General features: G+C 44.1%; 1 protein-coding gene across 1 annotated transcript in view; it reads right to left on the bottom strand.

Moving 5' to 3' along the window:
• Positions 1–12,755, bottom strand: part of HEATR5B (HEAT repeat containing 5B) — a 226,389-nt gene that overhangs the window by 114,924 nt on the left and 98,710 nt on the right. Inside the window, exons 15-16 of the mRNA XM_030196394.1 lie at positions 9,815–9,978; positions 5,704–5,879 (exon numbers count right to left, since the gene is read on the bottom strand). Of these exons, the coding sequence (XP_030052254.1) occupies positions 5,704–5,879; positions 9,815–9,978 (340 nt within the window). The remainder of the gene's footprint in view (positions 1–5,703; positions 5,880–9,814; positions 9,979–12,755) is intronic.

Below are 12,755 nucleotides of genomic sequence, written 5' to 3' on the forward strand. Positions count from 1 at the left end.
CGTGGCCATAGGGTTAGCCCAGGCAAATGGTTAGGCATTTCATCACAGACCTTTGTGCCTTCTTTTTTGGTGGCAGCATGGTAGAATTGTCAGGCTCATCATCCACTGAGTGCTTCAGAGGCTTTTTTCAAATTTGTAGCCTCCAGACACAGAGCACAGTGAATGAGTGAAGCAATAACAGGGTCTCTTTCTCATTCAGTTTTTTTTTTTTTGGTAGTGTTAGGAGATTAGCAATGTGACTGACAGCAGCCGCCAGACACTGGATATGCCTGTCCTAACACCAGAGCGACTGGATGACCTCAGCAAGGAGGAGATACAGGACCTGCCTGCCACAGTTCTTCTGAAAGGTGACCTTGTGGGCAGAGGCCCATGAGTTGGCAGGGCCAGAAGCCACAACAGCTGAAATCTGGCAGATCTACAGGGAAGAGCGACAGCAGTTAGAATAACAGTCGTGTGAAGAGCAGGAATTCCAGCTGCAGAGTGAGGAGAGGGAATTCTAGCTGCAAAAAATGAAGTTGGAGATGGTTCATATCCAAAGCTCCAGCCCAACCTCCTCGCCAAGGCCAGAAGTAGGATACACAGCCCAGACTGGACCTAATTTGTTTGTGCAGTCTGATGATACCTGAGGTGACATTGATGGATATCTAACTGCCTCTGAAAAAATTTCCTCAGAAAGACTGGATGAACTACCTGGGAGGAAAGCTCACTTGTAGAACATTTCAGACATTCCATGGTCTGTCTATGGAGACGTGCTCCCAGTTTGAGGAGGTGCACAAAGCTTTGTTAAACCATTATGACATTAACCCCGAGACCTACAGACTAAAGTTATGGATTTTGCAAAAGGGGATGGATGATACTCACAGTGAGTTTGTGATTCAGTTACGATACCAGCATCAGCGGTGGCTCAGTGGACCTGAGGTTAAGACACTGGAGGACTGCCAAAACCTTATGGTCCTGAAGCAGTTTCTTCAGCATTGTCATCAAGAGGTGAGGGAACAGGTTCAAGATCACCAGTTCCCATACTCCAGAGAAAGCGGCTCAGTTGGCTGACATTTTTGTGGTTAACTGTCCCTGGTTGACAGGGGCCAGGATATAAGGGCAGCCAGAGTCCCAAGCCAAATATCCCTGTAACATCAAAGACTGTCAGCAAACCGTCAAGTTTTCTCCCAAAACCTAAAGACTTTAAGCATGAACGTCCTTGTTACTAGTGTAGGCACACAGGATATTTCAAAGTAGATTACCCAGATAATCCTAAGCCTGCACTAAAGAGCATTTCAGTTCCTGCACCAAAGCTGGTGACTTTCGTGGGTGGCTCCAGTCCCATGAAGGAGGAACAGGCAGTTGCCGCAGCACAGAAAGTTACTGGTCATTCATCAAGCAAGGCAACAGATGGGATGCCACAAAATTACAGCACCCCAGCAACTGTGAATCAGACCCAAGTGGCTAGGCCTGTGGACAGTTAGATTTCTTAACCTGCAAGCAGCTATATCTTGTTCCTGAACTCCCCAGGTACTATTTAGGTGTTAGATAAATGTTTAGCTTTATATTTGATCGATATTCAGTTATCTGTTATTGCCTGTTCTTTTCCATCTGTTTATATGGTTCATTGTTCTACTCTGATAATAAACCTGATTAGTTTATTGTCTTGCTTGTCTGGACTGACTAAGAATCCTGGTGGTTTATGTGTTGGGTATATGAGTGCTTTCTAGGAACTGTGAGTCCACTGGCAGCGTGGTCCCAGTAACCTAGAAATCACCAGGGATAACTTGAGAGCGGGAGACTCGCCCAGAGGCAGTTGGGACCCAGTCAGTGGGAGGAGGGTGTTAGTGTAGAGAATATGCCAAGGTGCAGGTGGAACTGAGCTGTGCTGGGAATAGACCCTCTAAATGGCCTTAGGGTTAGCCCCAGGAGGGTGGCTAGGCGTTTCGTCACATCGAGTAACCAGTTTACTGCTTCCATAGGGGTAGATCTGAGTAGGTATTTTGGACACTGATCCAGGGAGCATAAGTATATAAGTACTGGGACAGACCAAAGGTCCATCAAGCTCAGCATAGTTACTTATGAACTTTAATGCAATACCACTTTATATTTCTCATTCCGGAAATGGTGATCGCCATTACGGAACAATGTAAGCCACACTGAGCCTGCAAATAGGTGGGAAAATGTGGGATACAAATGCAACAAATAAATAAATAAATAGTTTCCAACAGTGACCACAATCCAATCCAGGCCACAAGTACCTGACAAGAACAGTACAATAAGCAGTGCATTTTCCCCCAATTCATTTTAATAACAGCTTATAGATTTTTCTTTAGGAAACTATCCAAACCTTTTTTAAACCCCGCTAAGCTAACTGTTTTTACTACATTCTCTGGAAAGAATTTCAGGGTTTAATTACACGTTGAGTGAAGAAATATTTTCTCTGATTCGTTTTCAATTTACTACTTTGTTGCTTCATTACATGCCCCCTGTCCTAGTATTTTTGGAAAGAGTAAACAAGCGATTCACATCTACCCGTTCCACTCCACTCATTATTTTATAGACCTCTATCATATCTCCCTTCAGCCGTCTTTTCTCCAAGCTGAAGAGCTATAGCCGCTGTAGCCTTTCCTCATAGGGAAGTCATCGGATCCTCTTTATCATTTTTGTCACCTTTCTTTGTACCTTTTCTAGTTCCACTATATCTTTTTTGAGATGCGGTGACCAGAACTGCACACAATATCCAGGGTGTGGGCACACCATGGAGTGGTACAAAGGCATTATAACGTTCTCATTTTTGTTTTCCATTCCTTTCCTAATAATTTCTAACATTCTACTTGCTTGCTTAGCCACCACTGCACACTGGGTTTCAACGAATCATCAACAATGACACCTAGGTCCCTTTCCTGATCGGTGACTCCTAATGTAGAACCTTGCATCAGAAAACTATAGTTCAGGTTCCTCTTTCCCACATGTTTCTCTTTGCACTTGCTTACATGAAACTTCATCTGCATTTGCATGCCCCGTCTCCCAGTCTCATAAGGTCCTCTTGTAATTTTCCCTCACCTTCTCGGCCTAACTTAAAACTGTTTTTTTTTTTTAAGCAAAGGGTTTCCAGCGCAGGAACGATTCAAATATGCTACCTTCAGCCTCATATCACCGCGGTCTGCCCAGGTGGAAACAGAAAGTTGCGTCAGAGGTGGGATGGACCACGGTAGAGGGATAGTGCCTAAGAGGCCGAAGGTAGCATGTTTGAATTGCTCCTGCACTGGAATTCCTCTGTTTAAAAACAAAAAAACACTTTAAAGTTAGACCGGGAAGGTAAGGGAGATGCCGGTCAGGGGTGGAGAAAATGGAAAGTCATACCGGTCCATGGGGTCGCCCTGGAGCAGCTGTTTTAATACTAAACGGGGGGGGGGGGGGGGGGGGGGGGGGCAAGGTGAAGGGGAAGAAATAATGGGCTTGGAAACATAAGAGAGGGAGATTGATGGAGGACAGTAGGATGGAGGGAGGCAAGAGAAAGGGAGATAGAGATACTGGATGGGAGGGCAGTTTGGAAGAGATGGTGGACTTGGGGGTGGTGCGGAGGGAGGGGAAGAGAGATACTGGATGAGAGGGCAGTTGCAAAGAGAAAGGGAGAGATGGTGGACCCAGGGTGGTGGGGAAGGAGGGAGAAATGCTAGATGGGAGGGCATCCTGGAAGAAAGAGAAAGAAGTTGGAACTGGGGATGGAAGGGAAGAGAGGGAGAAATGTCAAGTCTGGGGTGGAAAGAAGGGATAGATGCTGAACAATGGGATGGAGGGAGGAAAGAAAGAGATGCTACATCAAGGGGAGAGGGAAAAAGAACAGAAAAGAAAGGGAGAAATGTTGGACCATGGGGTGGGGGGAGACAGGAGAAAAGATGGACCCATTTGGAGGCAGGAGGGAAAAGAGATAAGAGAAAGATGCTAGGGGGTGGAGGATAAGGGACAGGAAGATGTTAGGCAATGAGATTGGGGTGGGCTACCAGAGGAGATTCTGGAAATGGTGGAACCATGTGGGAGAAATCAAAGGGGAGGTGTGGCAAGAAGATGAGTGAGAGGTGAATAGCCAGTACAGAGTTAGAAATGTAATGGGGTAATGGGGAGTAAATGGAAGGAAATAGAAGGCTGAGAAAGGAGTGAGAAAGAAAATGGGAGAGCTAGGGACTGAGAGAAGATGGAAAATTGATAGGTAGCTGAAAATGAAAAAGAAGAAGGGTGAGAGAGAGAGAGCGAGAGAGAAATTTGGGTGGACAGAGGCAGAAAAGGAAATAAAAGGGAGGAAATAGATGAAAGGAAAAATCAATGTTAGGAGACAAGTGCAGTGAGGGAATGGAACAAGAGAGAAGAGAGGAGAAAACAAAAATGGACAGCAGACACTGGAAAGAGAATTAGCAGACAGACAAGAAAGCAGAAAAAGAGAAACTGGAACCAAGATGATAGAACAACAAAATGTCCAGACAAAGGTAGAAAAAAGTGTTTTATTTTGGATTTACTAACTGGAATATGTTAGCTTTGGGATACGTGCATCACAGCCAGATGGCTGATTTGGGGGAGGAAGGGGGCCTGAATGCAGAATATAAATATTGAGCTGGTGGGGATCCCCCAAGCCCCACCAACTGAAGACCTCCTCTTCCAGTCTGGTAGCCAGAAATCTCCAAGCCGTGCAGCTGGTGGCAGTACCCCAAATTACCACTTCCTCCCACGCCTCCCTCAACACACATGTTCAGATTTCACTAATGTGTGAAAGACTAGCAGCGGTGTGTGTGTGTGTGGGGGGGGAGGGGTAGACAGTAGAAGCAGCTCTGAAATACTACTGCTAGCTGCAGAGCTTGAAGAGTTCTGGTCGCTGGACCTGAGTAGGGGAAGGGGGTTGCCATGCCACCAATTATGTTCAGTACAAAATGAAATGCATTTCTATTTTTATTTCTCCTGTGTTGCAGTACTTGCCAAATTTAACTTCTTGGGGTTCTCAGTTCCATTTTGGTGTTCGTAATTCTAATCTGTGATCCCTTGTTCTGTATTTGGTGAAGGTCTGTCTGTGTTTTGTGTGTGAAGAAGTCATTTAAGGTTGCTTTATGTGTGGCAGTAATGATGGGTTGGGAAATCGAGGGATGGGCAGGGAGGAGAGGGGATGGGGCAGGGAGGAGAGGGGATTGGGGGCCCCCTCCTTAATTTCTGCCCTGGGCTCCAGCATGTCTAACACCGGCCCTGTTAGACATGGTCAGAGACAGAATGCTGAACTCAATGGGCTTGATCCAGCACTGCATGGCTTTTCTTATGTTCTTATGAGTTCTTTTTCTGGAAGTGTCTTCTTTTGGGAATAACTATAGATCTATTCTTGACTAATTACACCACTCAACCTTAGTATATTTGCAGGTTATTATAGTATTCCAGCTTCCTGGAGAAAGGCAGGAAATGCCTCCATTTTGTATCAAGGGACATGTTTAACCCTTTCAATCTTGCCTTTCACAAAAGCCTCCCAGATTACAGAAATTGCAGAATTCTACAAAGGTCAGCAGATCATTTGAATGGTAACAAGAGTTTGTATACTGGAGGGGAGTTCTTACTAGGAAAAAAAAAATCTAAGGGTAAAACAAGAAATCACAGTGCACATTCAATATATATATATCTTTGTTTATATTTCACAATTTCTAAAAGTTATTTATATAACAAATGTATGAAAATGTATGGTTTAGTTACCTGTGTTTATAAGACACATGAGGAAACACCACACCAAACAGAGCCACAGAAGCATCAATGACCGACACACCCAGTGGAAGAGGACCAGGCACAGCTTCACTAGCAGGGATGCGCAAATATATTGAAGAAGGATCATGTTCCAAGGCACCACTCCCAGAGGCACTGTTTGGCTGGAGCTGCAGAATTAGTATTAATGTGTGTAAGCTACAAAATATATTTTTGCACAAACAATAAAAAAGTGAGCTCACGTTCTTTATAACAAATAACACCATCCATTCTCTATAACATTAACACCCAGGGAAGAAAATATTTGAAGAGATATCTTAAATACAACAGAAGTACAATTTTCAGACTAAGCATGTATGTGTAAATTCCACTGGTATCTCTGACAATTTACTTTGAAAAGTATGCTCCTACCTCTACCCCCACCCACCTTGGTGGTGTAGCAGACCCCTCCCACTCCCTCCAGTACTTCCTTGTTAGAAGAGGGAGTATTACACTCCCTCCTTCTTCAGCACCACCTTCAATATGGCGGTGCCTAGGCCTGCCCACTGCATCCTGGGAAGCACTGGGCAGGGCATCCTGACAATATAAGGAAGATAACTTCCTTATATGGTCAGAAAGCCCCTGGGCGTCACCACTTTGAAAATAACAGGTAACTGAATAAGGATCAATTATAAAACTATCTAAACATTTTATCACTACCTGGATAGTGCCTGGGAAGTACAGGAAATATAGCGGCTCACAGGTTACAGAATATAACTGCTCACAGGGTCTCAAGTAAAGAGGTCTTTTTCTCTCTACTTCCCTGAGATTGGGGAAAAATCCAGTATTTTCAGACTGAATTTGAGCTCCTGGGCCAATAAGAGCCCAGAACAACATTTTTAAAAAGTAGCTGGCCGCACAACTGCAGGTTACTTTCTCTTTGTGTTAAACTAAAGAAGGCACAGTCATTTCTCTGTAACAGCTTTAAACACAGAACAGGGAAACAGTCTTAGTAAATCAGTTTCTAATAAGAACTATTGCTGATCTGATGGTGGACCCCCCCCCCCAACCTAAATTCACTGGGGACAATGTTGGAAGGGTGGAAAGGAGAATCAAGAGAGGTCTCAGCTGCTGGCCCCTAGATTTAATGCAAATTTGTTGAAGTCTGCTTTAGAGATTATTTTTACTCTCCATACTGCGCTGCTGCTCTTCCTCCTTCACTCATGAACTCTCTCTCTCCCTTCCCTGTGTCCTCCTCTTCCCCTTTAAAAACACCCTTCCCTGTGGACTTTCTTTCTCCCTTTCATCTCTCCCACACCCATGGATCTTTTGTTTTTTCAAAAGAAAGAGCAAATCCTGTGCCCAATTATGGCACCAGGTTGCAAACAAACACAGGCCTGGGACTGAGATACTATGTAATCCTAGAAAGTCAGGAATGGAGAGGTTCACTATGAGGCCTGGGAGTATGCAGTCCCTGGCTCACATACCTTGAACTGCTGCCACTATTATAGTCAGGTCCAGGACCAGCTTCACTTAAAAAAATAGAAGATCCATGGAAGGGGTGAGTAAGAAAATACATTCTCTGTACTCATCCTCTTAGCCTTCATCTACCCTCCACTGCATCTCATCACCCTATCAGTCCCAGCTCCATCCCTGACTCTCCTTCCTTCCCTTGCCCCCAAAGCCATTTTTCTGTCCGTTACCCTATACCCCATGTCGAAAAGCCTTTCTTTCACCATCTTTTTAACCCCATTTCCACCCTCACTCAACCGCCTTCAGAGACCCATCCCCTTCCTCCCATACTGCTCCCTGGTACCACCATCCCTTTTCGATGCCTCTCATCCTCTCTCCAGTCTTCCAGGTTATTCACATTGGAGGAGATTCTATATATAGCGCCTAAAAAAAATCCTACAGAATACACTTAGGGACTTGTGCGCCTAAATTCTAATCAGTGCCAATTAGTGATCATTATTGCTTGTTAAGCGCTGTTATCAGCACTCATTAGCTTGTTAAGTCTATTAAGTTACGCATGGTGTTACAGAATCCACAGCGATTTTGGCGCCTAAACCTAAGAGCACTATATAGAATTCAGGGGATTATGTCTCAAACTTTTACCATATCATCCTCTTTTCTTGCACCTCTTCTCATATCCCTCATTCTCCCAACCCATTAATATAACCCCACTCATATCTAAAACTGCCCAAGTATTCGCTATCCTTTCAAATTCCCATCCACCTCTCCTATCCATAATTCCCTGCTTTGATACCTCCTAGCCCCATCCAGCTTCCGTTCTAGTCCCCTCCCCTCTACCCATACCCCCCAGTTCCATCCATCTCTTGTTCCCCCCACCCACAACCCTTGTTTCTACTCTGTTCCCCTCCCCCCACCCACACCTCCTAGCCCCATCATCTGCTGTTCCCCTCCCTTCTGCCCATACCCCCTAGTCCCATCCATCTCCTGTTGCTTTCCTCACCTCCCAGTCCCATCCATCTTCTGCTTCTTCCCTCTGACCCACTGCCATCCATCTTCTGCTTTCCACTATCTCCTATTTGACTTTTTTTCTTTTTCCATGTCCACCGTCATTCCCTCTTTGTCCCTATCTCTCCTGTCCAGCACCTCTCCTCTCTGTCCCTATTCCCATGTACAGTATCTGTCTTCTGTGTCCCCCATCCCGCTCAGCCCTTGCACTCCCACCCCAAGGCCAGAATCTATCCTTCTTCTCTCCTCTGCCCCCTCCCTATGGTACTGCATCTCTCTTTCTCTCTCTCCCTCCCTGGATACATCTTTCTCAATCTGTCGCCCCCCCCCCCCCCCCCGTGGGTAGGGCATCTCTCTCTCCTTCCACGACCGCCCCTCCCCCCGAGGTCTGGTGTCACTGTTCTTCTCTCCTTCCATTGTGCCCCCCCCCCCAGTGTCACTCTCCCTCTCTCCTTCCACTGCCCCCTCCTCTGAGGTCCAGTGTCACTCTCCCTCCCCCATTCCAGGAGGTCCAGTGTCAATCTCCCTCTCTCCCCCCCCACCCCCGAGATCCAGTGTCACTCTTCGTCTCTCCTCCCTTCTTCCACCTCCCCTCCTTGAGGTCCAAATATCTGTCTCAATCCCTCCTCCCTCCAGCTTGAGAGGTCCTGTGTTGCTCTCTCTCATTGTTCTCCCCCCTCCCCACAAGGTCCAGTGTCGCTCTCCCCTCTCTTTCTATCACCCCCTCTCAAGGTCAGGGATCACTCTCCCTCCCTCGATGTCTGGGATCACCCTCACTCCCCCCCCCCCCCGGCGAGGTCCAGGATCGCTCTCTCCTCCCCCTCCTCCAACACTGCAGTCTTCAAGGTGCCCTGGCTGTTGGCAGAATTAGTGATGTAAGCACACTGCCTTTGGCCTGCCCCGGAAGCATTCTCTCTCAGGCGCAACTTCCTGTTCCCGTGTAGGCAGGACACTGCACAGAGGTGGCTTTCAGGGCAGGCTGAGGGTAGCTACTTACATTGATAACATTCCCAGTCGCCCTGGACACCTTGAAGACTGCAGCACCGGAGGAGGAGGGGGGGGGGGGGGAGAGCGATACTGGATCCTACAGTGAGGTGAGTTGAAAGAGAGGAAGAGAAGCCACACCACTCGGGGCAATGAGGGGGTGGCAAGCTGTTTCGAGGGAGGATAATGCCCTCCCCCTCAACTATGCCCGTGACAAAAATGTAAACCAATGAGAGCTATTGCATGCATGTAGTTTTTTTGACTGGTTACTCTGGTTGCAACAACTTTCTGACTAGCTGTTCTGTAATTCTTGATGAAATAAGACACTTAAAATTTTTGCAGGATAACCTGTACCATCCACATCTATTACCAGAATCAAAGCCACACAGGAAAATGTTATAATAATAGTAAAGCAATATGCAGATAGATGTAACAGAAGTTTAAAACTGGTGCATTAAACAGCTTTACTACAATTAATAATCTTGTGAGATCTAATGCAAGTATTCTTTAAGCTAACTGGTATAATTAGAATACAAAGTAATCAAAGCCTGTCAGCTAGGTAAATAAGTACAACATTACATGAAAAGACAGAACAGTTACAGCCTGCCCTAAAATTTTAAAGCAGTACCAATTACTGCTCTAAAATTGCTAAAAATTCCAGTACCTGATCTTCAATTGATTTATGGTCTGTTTCTTGGAGCCAGGAGCCAAGCAGAACACTGTCATCATAGTGACAGAGGGATCGAAGGAGGGATGTTGTTGTATTGGCTGAGTTGTCAGTAAGGGTAAATTCAGCTACCAGTTCTCGAAGAAGAGCATTAAAAGATGCTAGAAAAGATAATAAATGCTTACTTTTAACATGCTCTTTCTCATGGTGAACAGTGGCATTCCACGTACACATTACACTAGAGAAAAGAATTTACAGCCTCATGGCCCAGTGGCAGTGCTGAGACATCCAGGTTCAATTTTCTCAGACTAGCAGCGATTTAAAATCCAAATGAATTTTTTGCTTAAAAAAAAAAAGACTGGAAACACATATATTACCATTTTAGGTAAGCATTAGTTGATATTATTTGGCCCCAAAATTAGGAAGTATGTATATCAAGGGAAAGCCTCATTGTGGGACTATCTGAAGATAGTCTTGATGGACTTCCCCCCCCCCCCCCCCCATAAGGCAGGTGTGATTCCTCTGAAACATTCTTCATATTGGGATACCTTCAACTAAGCATAATAAACAACTGTTATAATCGGTCTTACTTACTAAGGGGTCCATTAATAAGGCGTGCTAATAGATTTAGCATGTGCTGTTTAAATCTGTTAGCACATCTTAGTAACAGGACCCCTAAGATTGTTCTATACCCTTCTTGTGGTTTTTTTCACTTATAACATTGGGACAGATGATGATATTCGTATGAACACTTACCTTTGTGTGACTTCTGAACAATGTATGACAGCCCCTCCATATACATCTAAGCATTCCGATTCTTTATTAAATAAAGATAAATTTATGGGCAAGACAGCTCCTGGGTGTACAGGATATATCTATATCTATATCTATATATATATATATATATATATATATATATCCTGTGCTTTCTTTTCCACTGATCATTACTTCTGAGAGGAGGGATTCTTGAGAGGAAATGTTCTCGTCGCCCTGGCTTTTTACAGATCCCCAAAACACCTGCAGAAGTTACCTTGGAACTCCTAAGGAGAGTTATCATGGCCGTTAAACATGTACTACTCTACTGATTTAACCTTCTATTAAAGGGAAAGGGAAAGCAGTTTACATATTATATACAGATACTTTCTCTATCCCTAGTGGGCTCACAATCTGTCTTTCATTCTTTGTACCTGGGGCACAAATTGCTTGGACTGTGTATTTTTCATTAAGTATAGCTGGAATGTTTGAAGATTCTGTTATGTCTTCCATTTTTAGTTAATGTCCAAGTTCTTCCTTGTAAGAAGTAGAGGAGTGACCTTAAATGAAGAGGGGAGGCTTCCAGTCAAGACTTATCACAGGTAACGGATGTGGAGAAAAAAATAACCTATGATGATTGTTTCCTTTACCCTGGATTTGTATTAAAATTTAGTTTTAAAAACTTCTCTTTGGAAGTTAGATTGTCATTTCTGAGAGCTCAAATTAGGTTAAAGTCATATGGCCCCATCTTACCCAAGAAAAGCAGAAATTATGTTTAGCCTTTAAACAAACAAAAAAAATGGATCTAGGCGGCAACTGTGCTGAAATATCCTGATGAATGTCACATTACCATTTAATAAGGAACTTCATCTGGGTTGGGGATTTGGATCAGCATTTTCATTTTATCCAGATGAACTATGCTGTTATTTGGGCTGAATTCATTCTTTACTTCTTTGGATTTTGTTTTCATGTTCTATTGTTTCAGCACATTGAACATGTGAAGGGGTTTTTTTTTCTCTTACTAGGATTAAATCTTGAGAGTCATGTCCTCTGCTGTTTTAGGGCCTACCTTAAAGTAACAGCTTGTACACAATTTCATATTCGTGGGGGGAGGGTTCTGTATACAAACTTACATTTATTTATGTATTGGTAGGTCAGATACATGGTTGTTTCGGATGACTGTTAACTGCAACTTTAACACCAACTGGCTGGCATGACACATTTGTGCGGTGTTCTGAAGGGTATCATGCTTGATGACTCTTAGCCAAAGAATAGTCACTGCAAGAGCTGAACTGGAAGGAAGGAGGAACAAAATGGTGAAAAGATTCTAGGATACTACCAGTGAAGGCTTGTGGCACCTCAGCCCAATTAGTGTAGCTTCAAATTAAGCTTAAGACAATAACATAGTAAATGACAGCAGTTAAAGACCAGTATTATATGTTGCTGTATGTTTTCATAAATACTATGTTGTTTTAAAATTAATAAAGTTTAAAAAAAAGACTAGTATGGACTGACTAGTCTGCCCAGTATGGTGGCTAGAGTTGTACCTGCCAATACATACAGGTTATGCCCTTGTGTGTGGTAGTACCTGCTGCTCTATGGAGTTTATATTCCTCCATACCTTGTTTGAAGCATGAAGGCCATTGAAGTTTTGTTTGAATTTATCCTCTTGCTTTATGGAGATCCTCTATATTTACCTCACAGCTTTTTGAATTCTGTCACTTTCTTTCTTTATCAATGTATTTATACCCCACATTATCCCCACAAACCTGCAGACTCAATGTGGCTTACAAAACCACAGAGAGAGAGAGAGAGAGAGAGATCTCTGGGTGATATCAGAGACAAATTAAAAATGAACAGCAAAAGTGATAGAAAGAAAAGACACTTTACACAGAACGGTACAAAAGAATGGGTCCAACCAGAATCCACGTTTGCATGCTTGCAGGGGTTATAGTCCTACACAGGTCTTGTAGAAAATGTTTTTGCAAACATGCGTTTTTAGTGCCTTGCGAAAGAGAAGGTAGTCACTCAGACTGGTTATGGCTCTGGGAAGTGCATTCCAGTTTTGCGCACTGATGAATGGAAAGCTTGACGCCTGAATAGAGCCATGCTTACATCCTTTCCAGCTTGGGTAATGCAAGGTGAGATATAATCGCGATGTCAGTCAGCATTTCTGGCAGGCAAG

This window comes from Microcaecilia unicolor, chromosome 3 (assembly GCF_901765095.1).
Source record: "Microcaecilia unicolor chromosome 3, aMicUni1.1, whole genome shotgun sequence".
Taxonomy (NCBI): domain Eukaryota; kingdom Metazoa; phylum Chordata; class Amphibia; order Gymnophiona; family Siphonopidae; genus Microcaecilia; species Microcaecilia unicolor.